The 18,200-nt window shown below is 36.9% G+C and overlaps 1 protein-coding gene across 4 annotated transcripts in view; it reads left to right on the top strand.

The window, feature by feature from the left end:
* Positions 1–5,025: 5,025 nt before the first annotated feature.
* Positions 5,026–18,200, top strand: part of DYNC1I2 (dynein cytoplasmic 1 intermediate chain 2) — a 29,948-nt gene continuing 16,773 nt past the window's right edge. The window contains exons 1-6 of one of the 4 annotated variants that reach the window (XM_074911344.1): positions 5,026–5,415; positions 6,968–7,085; positions 8,591–8,705; positions 12,000–12,144; positions 16,548–16,607; positions 17,838–17,953. In XM_074911344.1, coding sequence (XP_074767445.1) covers positions 6,978–7,085; positions 8,591–8,705; positions 12,000–12,144; positions 16,548–16,607; positions 17,838–17,953 — 544 coding nt within the window. In that variant the 5' untranslated portion in view covers positions 5,026–5,415; positions 6,968–6,977. The remainder of the gene's footprint in view (positions 5,416–6,967; positions 7,086–8,590; positions 8,706–11,999; positions 12,145–16,547; positions 16,608–17,837; positions 17,954–18,200) is intronic. The other 3 variants (XM_074911345.1, XM_074911346.1, XM_074911347.1) reach the window with 3 other exon arrangements.

Consider the following 18,200-nt stretch of genomic DNA (forward strand, 5'->3'; position numbering starts at 1 on the left):
TATTAATGAGGTCAAATTTTGTTCAAGCAAAGTAGAAAGACCAAATTTATCCTGGTTTTAAAAACTTCAACAGTTTAAGACAATTGGATATGTTTGTCTAGAAAACCAATTTATAAATAAAACAAAGAAAATCCTGTTTGTTTGGAGTATACAGCATTAAACTAACATTAGCCCTGAACAAGCATGTAGATGGTTTTAGCTATCCAAATCATATTTACTAACATTATATGTGGTTTGAATTTAAAACTTTTTTCTATTTTTTTTTCACAGGAATGCACACAAATTTTTCAGATTCTCAGTGACTTATTTTAACATTTTTGAAATGCAACAGAAATCTGAATCAAATTCAAACACGGTTTAGAGGTAACAGTCTTCATTGACAGCCAATCAGATTTTAAAAATACAAGTTTTCTTGCAGAAAAAAAATCTTGCAAGATCCACAGGAAATACTCTTAAAAACATTCCAAATGATACAAGGCTTGAACACCACTGTTGGAACATTAGCTCGTGAACAAGGAGGATGAAGTTCTATCATACTCTGGTGAATATTCAGCCAGAGAAAGGCTGCTTCCAGTTTGGACCAAGCCTCTATAGATTTGTTGGAACATGGAAGACATCCCTGTTATCTTGTCCCTTCTCACTGCATTTGCTCTGCCACTTGTGATATGCTCCAGCAGGGTGTATACTATAAACCAGTAATTGTTACAGGTTTACTACACCATCTCCTTTCTGCTCAGGTGCTTTACGAATATGGCCTGGGAGCTTGGGTTCTGCTAGTAATAAGTACATTTCCAACTGTCTACTTGCAACTTAGGTTAAAAGTAAAGATTTATTTAAGTTAAAAGGAGGAGATATTCTGAGAAAAAATTTATATTAAAACCTGCTGTTTATGTGTTTGCTCTGTAGTTTAATCCCATGTAATTTTTCAGACCTTCTTCCAACACATTAGTAAGTTTCTTATTAAAGACCCAAAAAAGGAACAAATTCCATCTTTACTTACATTGCTGTTAGCAGTAAAATGACTCCATGGCACAAGTCTATTGAACAGAATTGACTGATGCTGTGAGTCAGTGACTCAACTAATTCTCAAAAGAATGTGAAAACATGAAAAACTATCTGTCACAGTTAACAGTTACAGAAGAATAAATATTACTTTGTGGTAAGAATAGAAGACCAGAATGTAGGAATCCTAAATTCTAATCCCTGTGGTTTTATCCCTTTTTAATTCTCTTATTTAATCTGTAAATAATTATGAAGTACTTGATATGGGTAATTATTTAACATTTCTAGAATGAGATAATTTGATGTCACTGGATGCAAAGTGCATTCATTTTTAGTAAAAATTAATATTTTAGTGTGCCTTTGTTCCTATTAATTCTAGTCTAAAATACACTTCAGGATTATATAAGCTACCTCTTTTACTTACATACAGAAAAAGAATTTAATTCTCAATGAAAAGGTAAATAAAGCCCCTGGAAAAAAGTGAACACTTCCTCTCACCTTACTTATCCTATTATCTTTTGGCAAATAACGCTAACATAATACAGACAAAAGCAACTCTGTTATCATCTTAACCAATATTCTAACACAGTCTCTCTTTGATGAATACACAAAACTTCCATAAAGGTTAATGGGAGATAGGTGCACAAACTGAGGGTAGAATATAGCCTGGCATATCTGAAAATAGTTCCTTTTGGCTGATCTCTTGGCAGTTTCCATACTCTCTCTTAAAACCATTAGAACTAGTGCAGGTTTTGGTGCATTACAGGATCCCTTAAGAAGCTCCCATTATCTCCTCTCTTCTTAACCACATAATAGGAAAAAATGAGAGTACCGTACACAGACCACACAGAGGAAGGAGAACTTGCCTTGGAATTTTTCAACTGGTAAACCTATTTTCTATAATGCTTAGTAGTGAATCACTCTTAAGTGCTGGACCATTCACTAGTGTATGTGTTTTGTGCCAAAGGTTACCAGATTGCAAAAGTGTTCTCATCTCAGAAAGGACCCATCATTCACCATCACCTTATTTTGACACAACAGAAGAAAAATACATCCACCTAGCAGAAATAGGAAAGGGGGAAGAAGGACAGAGAGAAACCTAGATTAGCAATGCAGCAAATTTTTTAAATGAAAAGCACAGACGATTAAATGATACTAGAAAAATTACATCTTTACATTATGGGATGAGATCTTCCTGATTATTTCAGTTCTAGCAAGTCTGTAAGATGGACTTTTAACTTCCCTGAAATACGAGAAAAAAAAAAAATAAAGTGGAGCCTTATTGGAGAAAGGTAAGCCAGCGGCCTTTTCCCGGTCTCGGACTGCTAGAGAGGACAGTGCAGCAGGGCAGTTACTTGAGGAGGGAACTACCTTCTCCAGCACAGATCTCTGGCCCATGCTCCAGAGCAAGTCACTGTTCTCCAGCAGTACAATGAGATGACAAAGCAAGGTGAGGGCCAGTTGCCTTTGCTATCTGCCCTTCTTCTGATTCAGGCAGCACACAAGTCTAATGTTTTCCAAAAGACAAGTCTGGATCCCATCTGCAGCAGAGACCTGATTTATCTTTATCATTCTTTTACATGTCTCAAAATTACTTCTCAGTAATACATAAATTCTGTTTTGTGGGCACAATCACTGCTAAAGCTGGTGTTCACATCTTAACCAAGCTGTGTTCATCTTAGACCCAATGCATAGGATGGGTGCATGAAATTCCCTACAAGCTGTTTTCCTGGTCCTAGATACAGAAAGGGTCCACCTCACTATATAACCGCCACATTCTTAGAGATGATTATAAAAATGGGGTTGACTATACCAAAAAATACTGTCACCAAGAAGCTGAGGCTAGATGAAAACACTTGTAAACATCTACAACCAGTATGCTTTCTGAAATCTGTCCTCCCACCATATACCTCATGAGCCTTCCAGCTGATGAAAAATGTATCATTTAAACTACTATTACCTGTGACATCAATCACAAAATCACAAATGTATTTGTATTTGCATTCTGTCAGTATTTGTGTCATTGCTAAACTGACCCAGATAAAGCTACTTGAAAACTATAGCTATCATTGACAAAGAAAAAAGGGGATGTCAGTGTTGCAAAAATTAGCTATTGTAGTTACTGTGTTCTAAAATGAAAGACTAATGTAAAAAATAATAACATGACCTTAGGCAAATACATGCAGGTTCAGGACCAAGAAATAACACATCAGCGTTGAAGATCAATTACCGAAAATCAACTGGCTAAATTCATTACAAATGTGAAATATCTGGCTCCTACATTCATAATTTTAAACATAAACTTGAAAAATATTATTGGAAAGCTTCAAATATGAAATTAATATTTTATGGCCAAACAAGAAGCTTATGTGAAATACAGAAATAAAACACATATTCCTGTTCTCAGGGGCACACATTATTGTGATATTAAAAAATCCTGGCAAATAAATTCAAATAAGACAGCTGTTTGTGGAAGTTCATTACTATCATCTTCATATCTCCATCTCTGAAGAAAAATTCACCCCCTTCTCTTGCACATCATACAATTTTCTTTGACAGTTTCACTTACAGCTTTTCTGAACAGTAACACCCACACTCTTATGAAATGCATGAGGGTTATTCAATGATCAGAAGCCAACTAGACAACAGACAGTTTTTCTAATTTTTCTTAAGGTACAGTAGGAACCCTGACTCACATGCAAGACTACAGAGGAGTAAATAATCAACGCTGATTCTTGCAGCAATTTAAGTTCTCCTGGGAGCTATCCTGGCAAAGTACCAACCAACCTGTTCAGTTTATTATACATAACAGAATTGCAGCCTGACAGAGCTTGACTGCAAATGCAATCTTTTTCCAGTGCTTGTCAGCAGGAGTTCAGAGGATATACTCACCAGACATAAATGTTTGTAGATCCAATGATTTAAAATAAATTATTCCAATTTGTAATAGCAGAAAATTTAACCCTTTCTGAAGCTGATAGTTATTGCCTCTAAAAAAGTCATTTCATATAGTGTTGTGAACACATGCACCGCTTGAACTATGCAAGTTGTCCGTATTAATTCTGATTTGGTAGCCCAGTTTTGGAAGATCATCAGTCTGCAGAATTAAGCACTTCATTGAGATAGTAGTCAGTAGCACTAGCTCTGCAGTTCGGAAGAAGAAGCAGAAAAACTTGATATATGTTTCCACAGGATACAAGTGGCAATATTAATTTAGAATGACTGGGGAACAGCAGTCACTTACTACAGGTCGGTACTTGTATCAAAATGAACTGTGTAACTTCATTCCCACATGATGCTCATTGAGGCAGCTTGGGTTTGGCACAGCTTTACCCCATTCAGCACACACAATCACAGAATCATTCTGGTTGGAAAAGACCCTTGGGATCATCGAGTCCAAGCATCAGCTCTACTCTAGAAAGTTCTCCCCTACACCATATCCCACAACATCTCATCTAAACCACCCTTAAACACATCCAGGGATGGTGACTCCACCACCTCCCTGGGCAGCCTATTCCATGTGGTCTGCTAATGTATAATGATGTCTCATCAACCTGACAACCTAACTCCACTTGCTGACATCCATGCAAAGCCGACTTAGTGTGGGTAATTTTGTCCCAGGCCTGACACCCACAGCAAATAAGGCTTCCATGTATTTTTTCCTCAGGTCACTGAAGCGATCACGGCTACCCGCCAGTCTAGCCTATAACTGCAATCATACAGTGACCGCACCGGGCTGACTCGTTTACTGCTGGCACGGCAGTGCCTAGCGCGGGTCCTGACTCCCCGGGAAGCCAAACCGCCGGAGAAGGCGAAGCCCCGCACAGGCGGGGCCCGGCCGGGGCCTGCTCTCCTCAGGGCCGCCGCTGCCTCGGGGCGGGGCGCCCCGCGAGGCCCTGGCGCGCGGTGCCGCCCGCCTCCCGGGCCCCGCGGCCGCCGCCGGTGTGTGCCGAAAGACTACAGCTCCCATCGTGCAACGCGCGGCCGCGCCACCCCCGTGCCGTCGGGCGCCGGGGACGGGGCCCGCCCAGCGCGGCGCCTTGCATGTTGGGCGTCGTTGTTCTCAAAGCCGCTTCGTCCCCGCTTCCCGGGAGGGGTTCGGCCTCTGAACCAGCCTGTCCCCGCGTCGCCTCGTGCTCCTTCCCTGTGCGAATTCCTTCCAGATCGCTGCCCCCGACGGTGCGAACGAGGGGGGCGTTGGCGGCCGAGCGTACCGCGGGCCCCTGCGAGGCTTCGTGTCCTTCCGCAGTGCCTGCGAGTTCCGGCCATCCCGCAACGCGTTCGGAGCTGGTTTGATCCTGGGCGCCCGCCGTAGCCTGCTGCCTGTCAGCTGCCGGCGCCTTTGTGGAGCGGCGGAAGCGGGGCGGGGCGCTGGGCGAGGGCGGTCGGAGCCGGAGGAGGTCCCGCTGCCAGGTGCGCGAGGGTCCCGCGGCGGCCGCGCTCGACTCGGCGCCGCCGCCTCCCGGCGGGGACCCGCCGCCTTTCGGCCTCGCCCTGTCGAGTGAGGGGCGCGGCAGCGGGGTGGGGCTGGGGGGGTTTGGTAGTGCTGCCTTCTCCTGGGCCTCAGGGTGTGGTAGGGCCCTGTCAGGGCGGGGATGCTGCCAGGCTCCCTCCCCGGCACGACCCGTGTGGGGTCTGGGTGGGAACTGGCGGCAGGCGGCTCGTAGCGCTGTCATCCCGAGGTGGGGCGGGGTGGGCGCTCCGCTCCTCGGGCTGGCTCGGTTTGTGCCGCTTTGCTCTCCTGGCTCGGCATTAGAAAGTTGGGTGGGGGCGGGAAGTCGTGGTGTGGTGACAAAGCGCCTTCCTAATATATTTTAAAGCGACACGGGAATGCCATTTGAAAATGCCGACAGTAGATTTTTTCATTTATTTATTAGCACTTAAATGCTTGCAGGCAACATGGAGGAATACATACATTTACCCCAGTATACATACTACTGAGTATACTGGGGTAGATACATGAGGATTGCATCACTGTGAATCCTTTTGTGTGCTTAGATGTGCTATGCAAACACTTGCAGGTGTTAATTTTGCATTACTGAATAGTTATATTACTTGATGCTTAATCTAATATTTTTGTTATCAAACAGTGTGAAAGCATTTATCGATCCCTCACCTGTTGTAGAACCACTTTTGCACTTTTTTAGTGACTTGGATTTGCTTAAAAACAGTAAAATTGAGCCTTTATTCACTTAGCCCATTCACAGTTTTTTCATACCTGTGTTCTAAATCTCTGTTCTGAATAGGATTTTGTTTTCAACTTTTAATTATTGTAGACATTCTTGTCTGTATTTAGTTATGTAGCAAAACTTTTTGTCTTTAAAAGATCTACCAATTTCTTAGCAGTGTACGAAATGTTTGGGAAAAAATTGATAATGCATGTATTTTACAAGGTTTTTTGACCATCACAAGTTGTACTTACTTTGCCTTGCAGTTTAGAGTAGTCCTATTAAATATTTTAATAAGTCTGTATTTTGAATCCTACAACTGTATGTAGAAGGATAGCTTACATGCTGCTGAGTTATAGCATGCAAATATTTGAACTGTTGAACTCTAAATGATAGATCTTGTGTTGGTACCCTCCTTGCTGTTCCCTGTCTCATGGTTGGCTCTGTAGCTGTGCGGAATCCTATGGCAAGGTCAAATAGCTCTATCTTCAATGCTTAATGTTGCTTTCAAAGCATTTCCTTCAAACAGCATGAGACTACTTTATGAATGGGTGCTGTCTGTTTTAAATCAATCACTTTAGTATTGAGAATGTGTTAAGTGAAAGAAATGTGGCGATAAGAATGTGATTTTTTAAAAAAATTTTTTTTTTTAATTATCATGTTAAGACTTTTCACAGTTCTGGTTTTAGTAAGCTAATGTAGTTCCTTTAATGATAGCTTATTTAAAAGAAAGCTGCTATCTTAAAAACAAAAACAGAAAACCAAAACCAAACAGTGGTATGATTTCTGTTGATCAGTGTTACAGCCATGTCTGACAAAAGTGAACTGAAGGCAGAGTTGGAGCGCAAGAAGCAACGATTAGCTCAAATCAGAGAGGAGAAGAAAAGAAAGGAGGAGGAAAGAAAGAAAAAAGAAGTAAGAAATATTTTTTTTCTATGAAATTTGACTGTTTGCATATGTAACTTGTCCAAAATTAAAGGTAGGTTCACTTAGACATTTGCTACGTGTTACTCAAGGTGCATCTATTTCATGATTGGTTGCTGATGCAAAAGTAGCAGTTCTGTTTTCTGGTAAGAGCAAACACCTTCTGTTTTTTTTTTTTAGATTATCCATATGGTAAATTAGATTTTGATTTTACATTTTTAAGTCCTACACTTGCATAAAGCTTGGATTTCTAAAACTACTTGTGTGCATGGGACATCATTAATCACATCACTGAAGTATTGCACAAAAGCTCTGCTTTGTGAGTTGTTATGGTGTTATTTAGAGAACTCATTTCTGAAGTGCAGTTCGGAGGATGTCCATATGAATTGTCCAACTGTCAGTATTATTATTGTATAAATAATGTGCTACGTTCTTCTGCTTTTTGACTCATCTTTAGCCTGAATTTTAAAATCAGAGTAATGCTCAGGATGTATGTGCTACTTGTATGTCAGACTTAGTTAACAGTCTTCTGGATTTCTCTTTGCTAAAGTATGTGTCAGTGATTTATTCCTATGTTTCTTCTGAATGTAGATTATACCTCATAAATTAAACTTTTGATGGAATGTTTTGGGGTACTTTTTCAAGACTTACCTGTGTTTTGGTTATGATCTTGTAGGTGTTCTAAATTACCATATGACTGAAGACTGGGCAGCTGCCCTGTAATTTTTGTTCTTTTGTGTGTGTGTGAAATCTAGCAGATAATAACACAATTTAATGCTACTTAAATGATCCATAAACTTGAAGTTACTGCAAAGGTTTTTTTAAGACTTCCTATTTTTTTTTTGTGAAACCTGAGGTCTAAAAGAAAGCTTTCTCACTGAACAGCTTTTTGATCTTTTTGTTTTTTAAAAAAAAAGCTTAAAATGCACATATAGACAATCATCACTTTACATCTTACACATATTTTCTTAATTGCTACACAGTTTATCATGTGCTCTATCTAGCCAAGTGTCCTAATACTTTCTTGACCCGAGAGGGGTGTGTCTTCCAGTCATTCTAACTGTATAGGGTTTTCTTTGACAAATTTATTGTAATTTCAAAATCGGAATGAGATGACTGTGTCTTTAAAATACTTTTGTACACAGGTACATGATACATTTTTTTTTTTTCAGTATTTGTATTTTACAGTGCTTAGCATTGTTGTGAAAAAGGTATTCGTGATCTTATGAAGTGCCAGTCATTTTGACAAGTGAGAAGACACTTTTTGCACGTTATATATGTCTTCTAAAGACTGTACCAAAGCTACAAAATTTTATGATTACTGTCTGCTATTTATTTTATCTACAGAAAGGATCATCAGAATTACTAGAGTCAAATATCTAACCTATATGATGATAGGTTTCCGTAGCATAAAAGAATTTAGGACATCTCAAAAAATAAATGGAAGTTTCCAGTACCTGTTAAATGCTGTAAATTAATTATGGAATTATTTTTAGACTGATCAGAAGAAAGAAGTTCTTCCTGTACAAGAAGAATCTGATCTTGAAAAGAAGAGGAGAGAAGCTGAAGCGTTACTACAGAGCATGGGGTTGACACCTGAGTCTCCTGTTGGTAGGAATGTTAACAGTAGTTTGAGATAAATGTGGGGGAGGTGGTTTGGTTTTGGTTTTGGGGAGGGATAGGGTGTTACTTTTTGTTAGGATTGTGGTATTCATATAACTAGCGTGAAAATACTCTGGCTGCTGTTTTTTGGGCTGTACATGTCTGGGTTTTATACTATTTTTGTCCTGCATGATCTCTGTTACAAATGTTAAGCAACGTGCTTCAGTACACATTGCTAGTACTCTTTTGTAAAAGATACATTTTACACTTTGTGGATTATTTGGAGTATTTTAGTTAAAAATATATATATGTCTTTGGGGTTTTTTTGTGTTTTGTTTTTTTTTTCTATTTTTCCTGCACATTATTATCCTGTATTTTTTCCTTTTTTTCATAATGCTAAATTTTAATTTTTATCTTTTTGTGCAAAATTAGCTTGTTTCCTTTCTGCATCTTTACCTCCTAATCTTCCTAATCTCAAATATCTGACTGACTAGCAAGGCTAACTAGAACATTTAACTGTCAGAGACGATAATTAATATCTGTGCCACTCCTGGATGGGTTAGAATATTGGTTGTTGCTTTTTGCCTTTACGTAGCCATATCTCTCTGGAAGACGAAAGTAAGGAGGGTGATAATTCAACTCCACTTTTTGTCTCTAGCTCTGAAGTCTAAGGGGTTTAAAACTTAGTTTTCAGTTTGGCTCAGTGGTGAGGGTCTATTTCAACCGTATTTGCAAATTAATAATGATTTATTATGGATATAGTATATCTGTGACTATAGAGCCACAATAGTTTTTGCATAGTCCTCCAGTGTTCAAAAGTGAACATGAAATAAATAAACACCATTATAGCTACTCCCATTCTGATGGCTACTGCAGTAATTTTTAGTAGTTTGAACTGCTCCCAGAGTTTGAAGACTGCATTTGGGCTACATTAGCACTAGTGTACAGCATTTTATGTAATTGGTTCTTACCTACTATAGATTTTGTTTGGCAGACAAATACTGAACACTTTCTTGTGTGAGGTTTTGCTAAGGCAACTGATGAGACTCTTGCAGAAATTCTTATGGTGGTGGTAGTTGTTTGAATCTGTGAGAGAATCTAAAAATGACTGGATAGTCAGTCCTCAAAGCAAATCATTGCATAGACTTAGACCAGCAGTTTGTGAAAAGCCCTTTAAGGTGCTAGTGTGTAAGAGAGGGGCACACCTCTGTGAGTGTTGTGTTTAATTCCATGGAGCATCTGCTTAACCACAACCTTCAACATACACAGATCCACAGGGAACTCATTCTGTTCCCATTCGAGATACCCGGATCTGATCTGGATCAAGCTAAAATGTCCTATTCACTACCTCGAAGTACCATGCCTGAGGCACAGGCTTGGTCTGCTGTCTGGATAATGGCAAAGTACCATAGTACAATGATTGTGTGCCTGAACTGAAGGTAACTTACAGCTGGCCAGCTTTGTGTGCAGATAGCTCGAGCTTGCTTTGTTGGTGTAGGTGGATAGTTTGAGATTAGACACCTTCATAGAAAATTGTATTAAAAATTCCTAAGGCAATTACTGTCCTGTTAACTGCTAGAGAGAGGTAGCTCTCTCGTGGGAGAAGGGACCCTAACAATGTAAGTATGCTTTTGATCTCTACCATTCTCATTATATAAGAGTCATAAGTTAGTGAACCAAAATATCTTTCAGGAAGGTATTATAGTCTCATCCTCTGTTGGGGTAGGTGGAATTTTGCTTGGTCTTTTCAGAAGACTGCTGGTGTTTAAATAGGTTTCACCTCACGAATGGGAAGACTTTCTTAAAAGCAGTTTGTCCCACACGAGGGCACTGCAGCATCAAAGCTGTCACTGGATGCTTCTGGCCATGCCTACCTGACTGGCTTTTGTAAATGGGAACAAGATATGTTTCTAATATCACCCCTTCCATTCCAACCCTTCCAGGCTGACATTAAAATGTCATTGTTTCTGATAATGCACAAAAATAATGTAGGAATATAAAGGCTTACAGGCATTTACTTTAGGATAAGTTACTCAGTAGATGATGATGATGATGAGTTGAATATATACACACTTTTATGTGTGTGCATATACATCCATATTTCTATAGATATATGTATAAAGTGTCTGTGTTTTGAATTTATGAAGTATAACTCTAGATCTATATAAAAGTCCCTTCTGTAGGAAGAATGAATTTTTAATAAAGTATTCACTGTGATTTTTGTAAATTTAGGGTAGCATTTTTGTCAACCATGGTCGCATCTCTGTTTTGGGATGGGATGGACATTCTTCAGAATTCACAATATACTTGTGATTTCAAGAAATTCTCTAGAAGTGTTTGTTGCAGATCTAAATTCAGAATTCTCTCTTGCCTGACCACTAACAGAGTGGATACGAATTTATTTACATAACTTGTGTTCAGCTGGTTAAAGGTTCTTTTTAAGGGTTGTTGAGTGAATATGTTCTATGAATGTTTTGCATATTGCTGAAAAATGAAACATAGAAGGACCTTCAACACACGCCTTGATTCTTAAGCGTAAACTGAAGTTTCATTAAAAAATGAGTTTCACTATTTCTAAAAAGAAAAGTTGAAAGAAATACTGAAATAGCTTTGTGTTTGTCAGATTGCATGATTCACTATTATGTATCAGTTCCAAAAAACATGTTGCTTTTTAAATGGCAATTGCAATCTTCATCTTCATGCTGAAAATTAACTGACTTTTAAGAAGTTTCAATATAACAGTACTAGACTGTTTGTCCAGTAAAAGGAAAACAAAAATCCCCCAAAACCCAATGCTAGCAACTTCGCTGTAATACACAGGATTTTTGTTGATTTGATTCAAACTAGAACAAAAATAACAGCATGCTGTATGACAAAGCCACTTTTTTTTGTCCACACTTCGGTGATTATATATTTTGAAACAAAAATTAGACACTGCATGTATTTAACTGGTACTTTTAAGAAAAACTGATGTCAAAGCTGTATTAACAACTGTCTTCCTTTTGTTTAAGCAACATGATTTATTGGAAATCACCCTTTCAAAATTAATGCCATCATTTGTCAGAAGTTCAGTTTAAAAATATATTTTCAATTCATTTTCTCTTAAATGTCTTTCCCTCCATGTCTTTTTTTTTGTATGCTCCAGATGCATAAATGCCAAACAACTGCATGAAAGTCCAGCATGAATTGTTAACATTGTCTTTTCCCCTCTCTTTTTACTGTTCATTTTCATCCATGTATTTTTTGTTTGCCATCACTTTTTTTTTAATACTTCATGTTAAATTAATTTGAAAACATCCTAAGCTGTGCAACCTCTGCGAGTAGTAACAGCGGATACCTGTCTGTTTCACTATTTAGTCCCTCCTCCTACCTCCCCGTCTTCCAAATCTGTGAGTACGCCAAGTGAGGCTGGAAGCCAGGACTCTGGTGATGGCGCTGTTGGATCTAGGTATGATGCTTTCCTTGTCATATTCCTTTGCGTAATACTTATATTCTGAACAATTAAGCTTTAGAAGAAATCAAGGTTAATTGCTTGATTGTAGTGTAATATGAGGTTATGGTGTTATTGAATCTGTGAATAGTGACTGTTTTACAGAAGTACTTTATTTTAGAATTTGAAATGGAACTACACTTTCTAATTTGAAATTGCCAGCATTAATGTGGAGTTGTTTAAACTTGCAAGTTTAAAGTAAAATGAGCCTGAATGTCTTGTGGTAATGTTCTTGTAAGCATTAATGTCTCAGGACAATAGAAAACTGGCAAAGTCCAACTTCTGGGCTCTTCCCAGCTTTTTCTAAAGCAAGCTGTGTATGGATGATAGGCAGTTTCTTTTTCCCTCTATTCTAGTTGGTCCAATAAAAGATACTGTCTACAAACTTTGCCTTGTTTCTGTTTTGTTTTTTTTTTTTTCCCCCCCCCCAACTCAGACAGTATTTCTTGTTATTTCACTTTGCAGCCATTGCTGCAACATACCTATATCATTCACACTCTCATTTGGCCAAAACATAGCACCACATTAGTACAGCCACAGTTTTTTTTTCAGTTCCAGAACTTGCCACATCTATTTGACCATTTTTTTGTGCATGGCGGTTTGAGAAATGCTGCTTTAAAGAGAGTTGTATAAATATTTCTGTTAAACTAGGAATCAGAGTGGCAATATATGGGTGCCAAGATGGGAAATGATACTTCCATAGGGTATTTCTACTGTTTTCCATGTACAATCTGCAAATAAGAGCAGTATTTGCCTAATTCATTTTGGTAACATATTTTTTCAGCAAATTAAATTCATGTACTTAAAATTTACTGAGTATGTATTGTGAATGAAGTTTAGTTAAAGTACAGTTACTAAAGCAGTTATCAGTTATATGAGTAGCTGTTTTGGAGAAAGAGTGAATACTTACAGCACTTTGAATAATCTTTTAAAAAGACTGCAGTAATGTCTTCTATGTGTGTGGATTATGCAGGCATAACTATATGCAATCTTAGTCTGAAAGTATTCAAGATTTTAATGACCTAAACAAAGGTTACAAGGTGCCTATTTCTAAGTAGCAACCATTAAGTTAAAACAGGGAATACATCAAGCAGCAGATATGAACCCTATGAACCCAGATTTTTTTTTTAACAGTGCCAGCTGTGATCTTGCACATAACTTATTTGCTATGCAATTGAAATTCACCTGTCATGTTAATAAAGAATTAATATAATTGTTCCTTAACTGAGTAACAAGCAAATTTTAAATTATTTGAAATCTGTGATTATTACTTACTGAATTGTCATTTTATATTTAAATTCACTGTCTAGAAGAAAAAACAAGAATCATACGATCATTAATATTTAAAAAAATATTTTCTTTCTATTCATACATAATTTAAATTTGGTATGAAGCAATATGTATAGGCCACATATCTGTAGTTGCATGCAATGTTGTGTACTGAATTTATCTCCACCTCGTAGGTGTACTGTGTCCTCCGTATGTTCCTCAGACATAGTAACATAATGTTGGATGCATACATTTTCTTACGCAGCCTTGAGAAAATTAGTATACTAAGCCTCCATAGCTTCATGCATTTGCAAACTTTAAACCTAAATCTGTCTTTTGACAATTTCCCAAATGTGGAAGCATAGAAAGATTGTGGTCTTGAAGGTGTGGAGGTATGAAAGTGTAGCTAAATTGAGTCTCCTTGCTTATTCTCTGACCAATGGGTAACATTATTTCCTTCCCCCAGTGAACAGTTGTCTATATCCTATTAGTACAAGTTTGTACAGCATTCCTAATGTACACATACACTTGAACCTGAAAGTTAACGGGAAAAGTTGGACTGTGTGATATCCCTTAGTGTTACATCTATCATTTCACAGGTGACTTTCATATCAATATGAGATGTACTAGGAAGCCTGAGTTGTTCCACTGTGCTTGATAATCTTAAAAAAAATCCTTTCATATTAGTGTATTATTTCAGTTCTTTTTTTTAATTTTGGCCATTTGTTCTCTGGTCATGCTGCAGCTATACTTTACAAAGATGATCTACTTTTAGTTTAGTATTTTCTCCTCTATGATGCTGAATCTTGTCAGTAACTTTACTTATTTAGTAATTAGTAGAGCAGCATTCAGACTGTGTTCCTGCTGTTACTTCCATGTGTCTTGCTTTATTTTCATCAGTACAGAGTTCTGGTTCCCAGTTTGATACTGCTCTTTCTTTCTTTTCCTCACTTAAGAGTATTAATTCAAGACTGGAAATTAATACAGTTGGTTTACTTTTATGTTAGGTAGGTGTTTCATAGAATTACTTTAAATGCAGAAAATACTTTTTGGAGGTATGGAAAGCATTAGGAATATGTCTTGATACAGAGAAGTTCAGGAACATGTGGAAGAATAGGAACTTTGTTCACTGAAGCTTGTAGGTAAATTCATTTAACATAAGGCATAACAAACATCTGGAAAGCAAAACAAACAGTATTTTACATCCTTCTGGTACACATATAGTAGGTGAATTTTATCTTGGAATGTTACCTTTATTTTAAAAGAATATTTCTGAGAAAGATTTAACTGTATATCCTATCCTGCTTGTTGACTTGAGCTATTTTAAAAGGCAGACTATCCCTGGTACCACTGAAACAACTGTTGAAAGTTAAGATTGCTTTGAAAACAGGAAAGTAACCACAGTAAGGGCCAGGTCTTAAGCAGGCACAAAAGTGGGAGCTTTTTAAATTTTTAACCATTTCCCAAAGATCCTCTCAAGTGAGATTGAAAAAATTGAGAAATGTTTGACAAGTATTGTGGTAAGGCAGCATTTGGATCGGTAGGTAAGTCATCCTTTGCAGAAGCAACATATGAAGGTTGGGGGGGTGGTTTGACTTTGCTTTATTTGCCTTTTTTTTTTCCTTTTTTTTTTTTTTTTCTTAATGCATGATTGAACAATATCCATCTTGAAATCTCAGGCACCAAATTAAACTCCAAGCTTAAATCTGTTTGGTCAAGAAAAACAGCAGACACCTAAAGAATAAGTATACTTAAAGTAATTAACTTTATGGTAAAATGGTATTTTTTTCTGGTGCACAAGATATGGAAAGCTTTTAGAGATTTAGGTATTTTAAGATATGGAAAGGTTTTAGAGATATAGGTATTCTGTGGATGCAATAGCAGTTATGTAGAATGATTTGCTAAATATGAAGACAGTGGATTTGTAATTCTTAAGTAAACTAGAAGTAATTATTCTTCTAATCATACCTTCTACAAGAACAAGGTAGTGCATGACACACCCATATTTATGAGTGTTTTTGGCATTGACTGTACATTTTTTGAGATCTTTAGGAATTCTGCACCTGGCTTATAAGAACATTACCATGTATGGGATTGAAATGGAAAATTACCCTTTATTACCTTTATCATAGCAAAATATTACATATTCTTTATATTTTTTTATAAAATATAATTTTTTAAAAAATAGAATAGCATCTACGAACTTCAGGAAAACCATGCATGTTCATGTGTTAATCTCTTATAAGCTTGTTTTAAAATTCTGCCTAAGCCTGATAGCAGGCAGTAGACTAAATGAAAATTTGTGGAGAAGGAATGAAGACTAAAAATGAAGGGAGAGGGAAGATCTATTTCCTCTTTCATATTTTGTCTCATACAAAAGTGACTTGAAATGGCTCTATTCTGTTCGTTATTCCACATTACTTTGAAATGTGTTATTCATATAAAGCCACTGTTTCGAAGAGATTTAAATATCTTAAATGGAGTTGGCTCTAAATTAGATGACACTTATAAGCCCAAGGCAGTGCTTAACCTATAATTACTGCAGTGTCACATCTTGGAAACTCTAGCAGTTGTCTATCCCAGTGGAAATGCATTTTTGCCCCTTTACCAAAAGGCTTATGTGTTGACTCATTTCCTTTACCAGTATGACAGTTTCCTCCACATATTTACTGCTCTGGGCAAGACTGCATTACCTTAACAAATCTGTCTTCATATGACACAAACAAATCTGAACGGATTTTAAAAGGACTTTGAAGTTTTTAATGGTTCTTGCCAGTATTTAAAATATTTTTTTTGCCTCTCATAAAGGCTACGTTTGTTTGCAGTTCTTTAACTTTCAATCTTTAAAATAATTTCTTTTCTAATAGCTCTGAATTCCATGTTTGCTTTTTAACTTTTGTATTTACTGCATGTATTATTGCACTGAATGTTTGCTGAATTTCCCTTAACTGATGTTACATTGCTTAATTTCTTGTGAACAATGAAATAACTGTAAGCTTACTGTAACTCTAGCATTTCATAGTGTGTATTTGCTTCACTAATCTCTGGCCTTTTTTGCTAATGCTGCATGATTGTTCAACCTGGGGTATCAGGACGCTGCATTGGGATACTGATCCATCAGTTCTTCAGCTCCACTCTGATTCCGATCTGGGGTATTGCATAGATTTCTTATATTCCCTCTTTCATGTACTTATGGATAATAAGTATGAGAGCTTATTTCTTCTTTAAGACTTCAAGTTGTTAAGAGACTGTTCTGTAAGTAACAGAAATTCCTTCTCCCTAGACTTAATTCAATTTGCTTGCAATAGGAAATTTTTATAGTATTTAATATACATAAGATGCTTATTTCTGATAGCAAAACTTCCTTATTCATGTTTTTCTTTGAGTCTTTCTTTAGCAAAATGTAAACATTAAAAAGTCATTTCTTTAAAATAAAAAGCTTAGAATAACTATTTAAAAACAGAGTAGCTCCCATCTTTTCTTATAAATATGTTTACGAAAGTTGTAGCTCATTATAAGCACTAACTAAAACCCATATTGTGCTATAAGAATTAGGATTCAGCCCACCAAAACCTTTCAAAAGGGGTCACTCTTTTTCTTTTGCCTTTACCTTTTGAGAGGGGTGGATAATAAGAAACTAAATTTGATATAGGTAAACTGTTGTTGGATCATTACAGTATTGCTACAATGCATACTGAAATTAGCTTTTATAGGAAGTTACAATGACTGAATTAATGTTGTGTGGTTTTTGGAAGTACATTATGCATTGTAGTTTGATACTAGCTATATCTGCATTGATGGGATCTTCCATAAGCTAAAGTCAGAAAGCTCAGAGGTTTTCAGTATCGTATTATGATGTATTATGGATAAATCACTTGTCAGTGTGTTTCAGATTTGACTTGCAGTTCTGCATTCTAAATAGTATCTTGGAGGTAGACAAAAAAGGGCAGCAAAGTTAAAAGGACTAGGAAATGCTTTTTCTTTCAGAATAACTAAGCTGTTTTTTAAACTTTAAAATCCCAGAACCATTGCTGTAGAAATCTGACTCCTGAACAGATCTCTTCACTAAAAATAGGGATATGTCGTATATGTAGCAGTGCCTTAGTCAACCACAAAGACCAAAACTTTAAAGTCATATCCTATAATCCATATATATGTTTGCAAATCTTTCTTTGTGTTGTAGATATATAAATATCTGATGATTTAAAATAATAATTATAGTAAAATATTAGTCATAATCATGTGACTCCTTCATATTTAAATTCCACTGGATTTAAGTTTGACTAAACAGTGCAATGGCATGATGACTTGGGTATTATTCTAGGCAAAATGTGAACTAATTCATAAAGTTAAATATTTTTTCTGATTTCTCTATTATTTAGACGTGGACCTGTTAAACTTGGAATGGCCAAAATTACACAAGTTGACTTTCCTCCTCGAGAAATTGTTACATATACAAAGGAGACGCAAACACCTGTTATGACTCAGCCAAAGGAAGGTGAATGGTTAACTTGTTACTACCTAAAATAAAAACAACTTATTATGATAATGACTGACTGAATTAGAACCAGCACTTGTGATCTTAAAACTTAATAAGGTAGAATGAAGGTTTGTCTGTGAGATAATTGATATAACTATTTTTAAATTCATTTAGGTCTTGCTTAAGAGTGTTACTGTCATTCTGCATCTTGTCTAACATTACTCTTATTACTAATACATAGTATTTACTCACTCCTAGTAAATGT

This window comes from Athene noctua, chromosome 7 (assembly GCF_965140245.1).
Source record: "Athene noctua chromosome 7, bAthNoc1.hap1.1, whole genome shotgun sequence".
NCBI classification, from domain to species: Eukaryota; Metazoa; Chordata; class Aves; order Strigiformes; family Strigidae; genus Athene; species Athene noctua.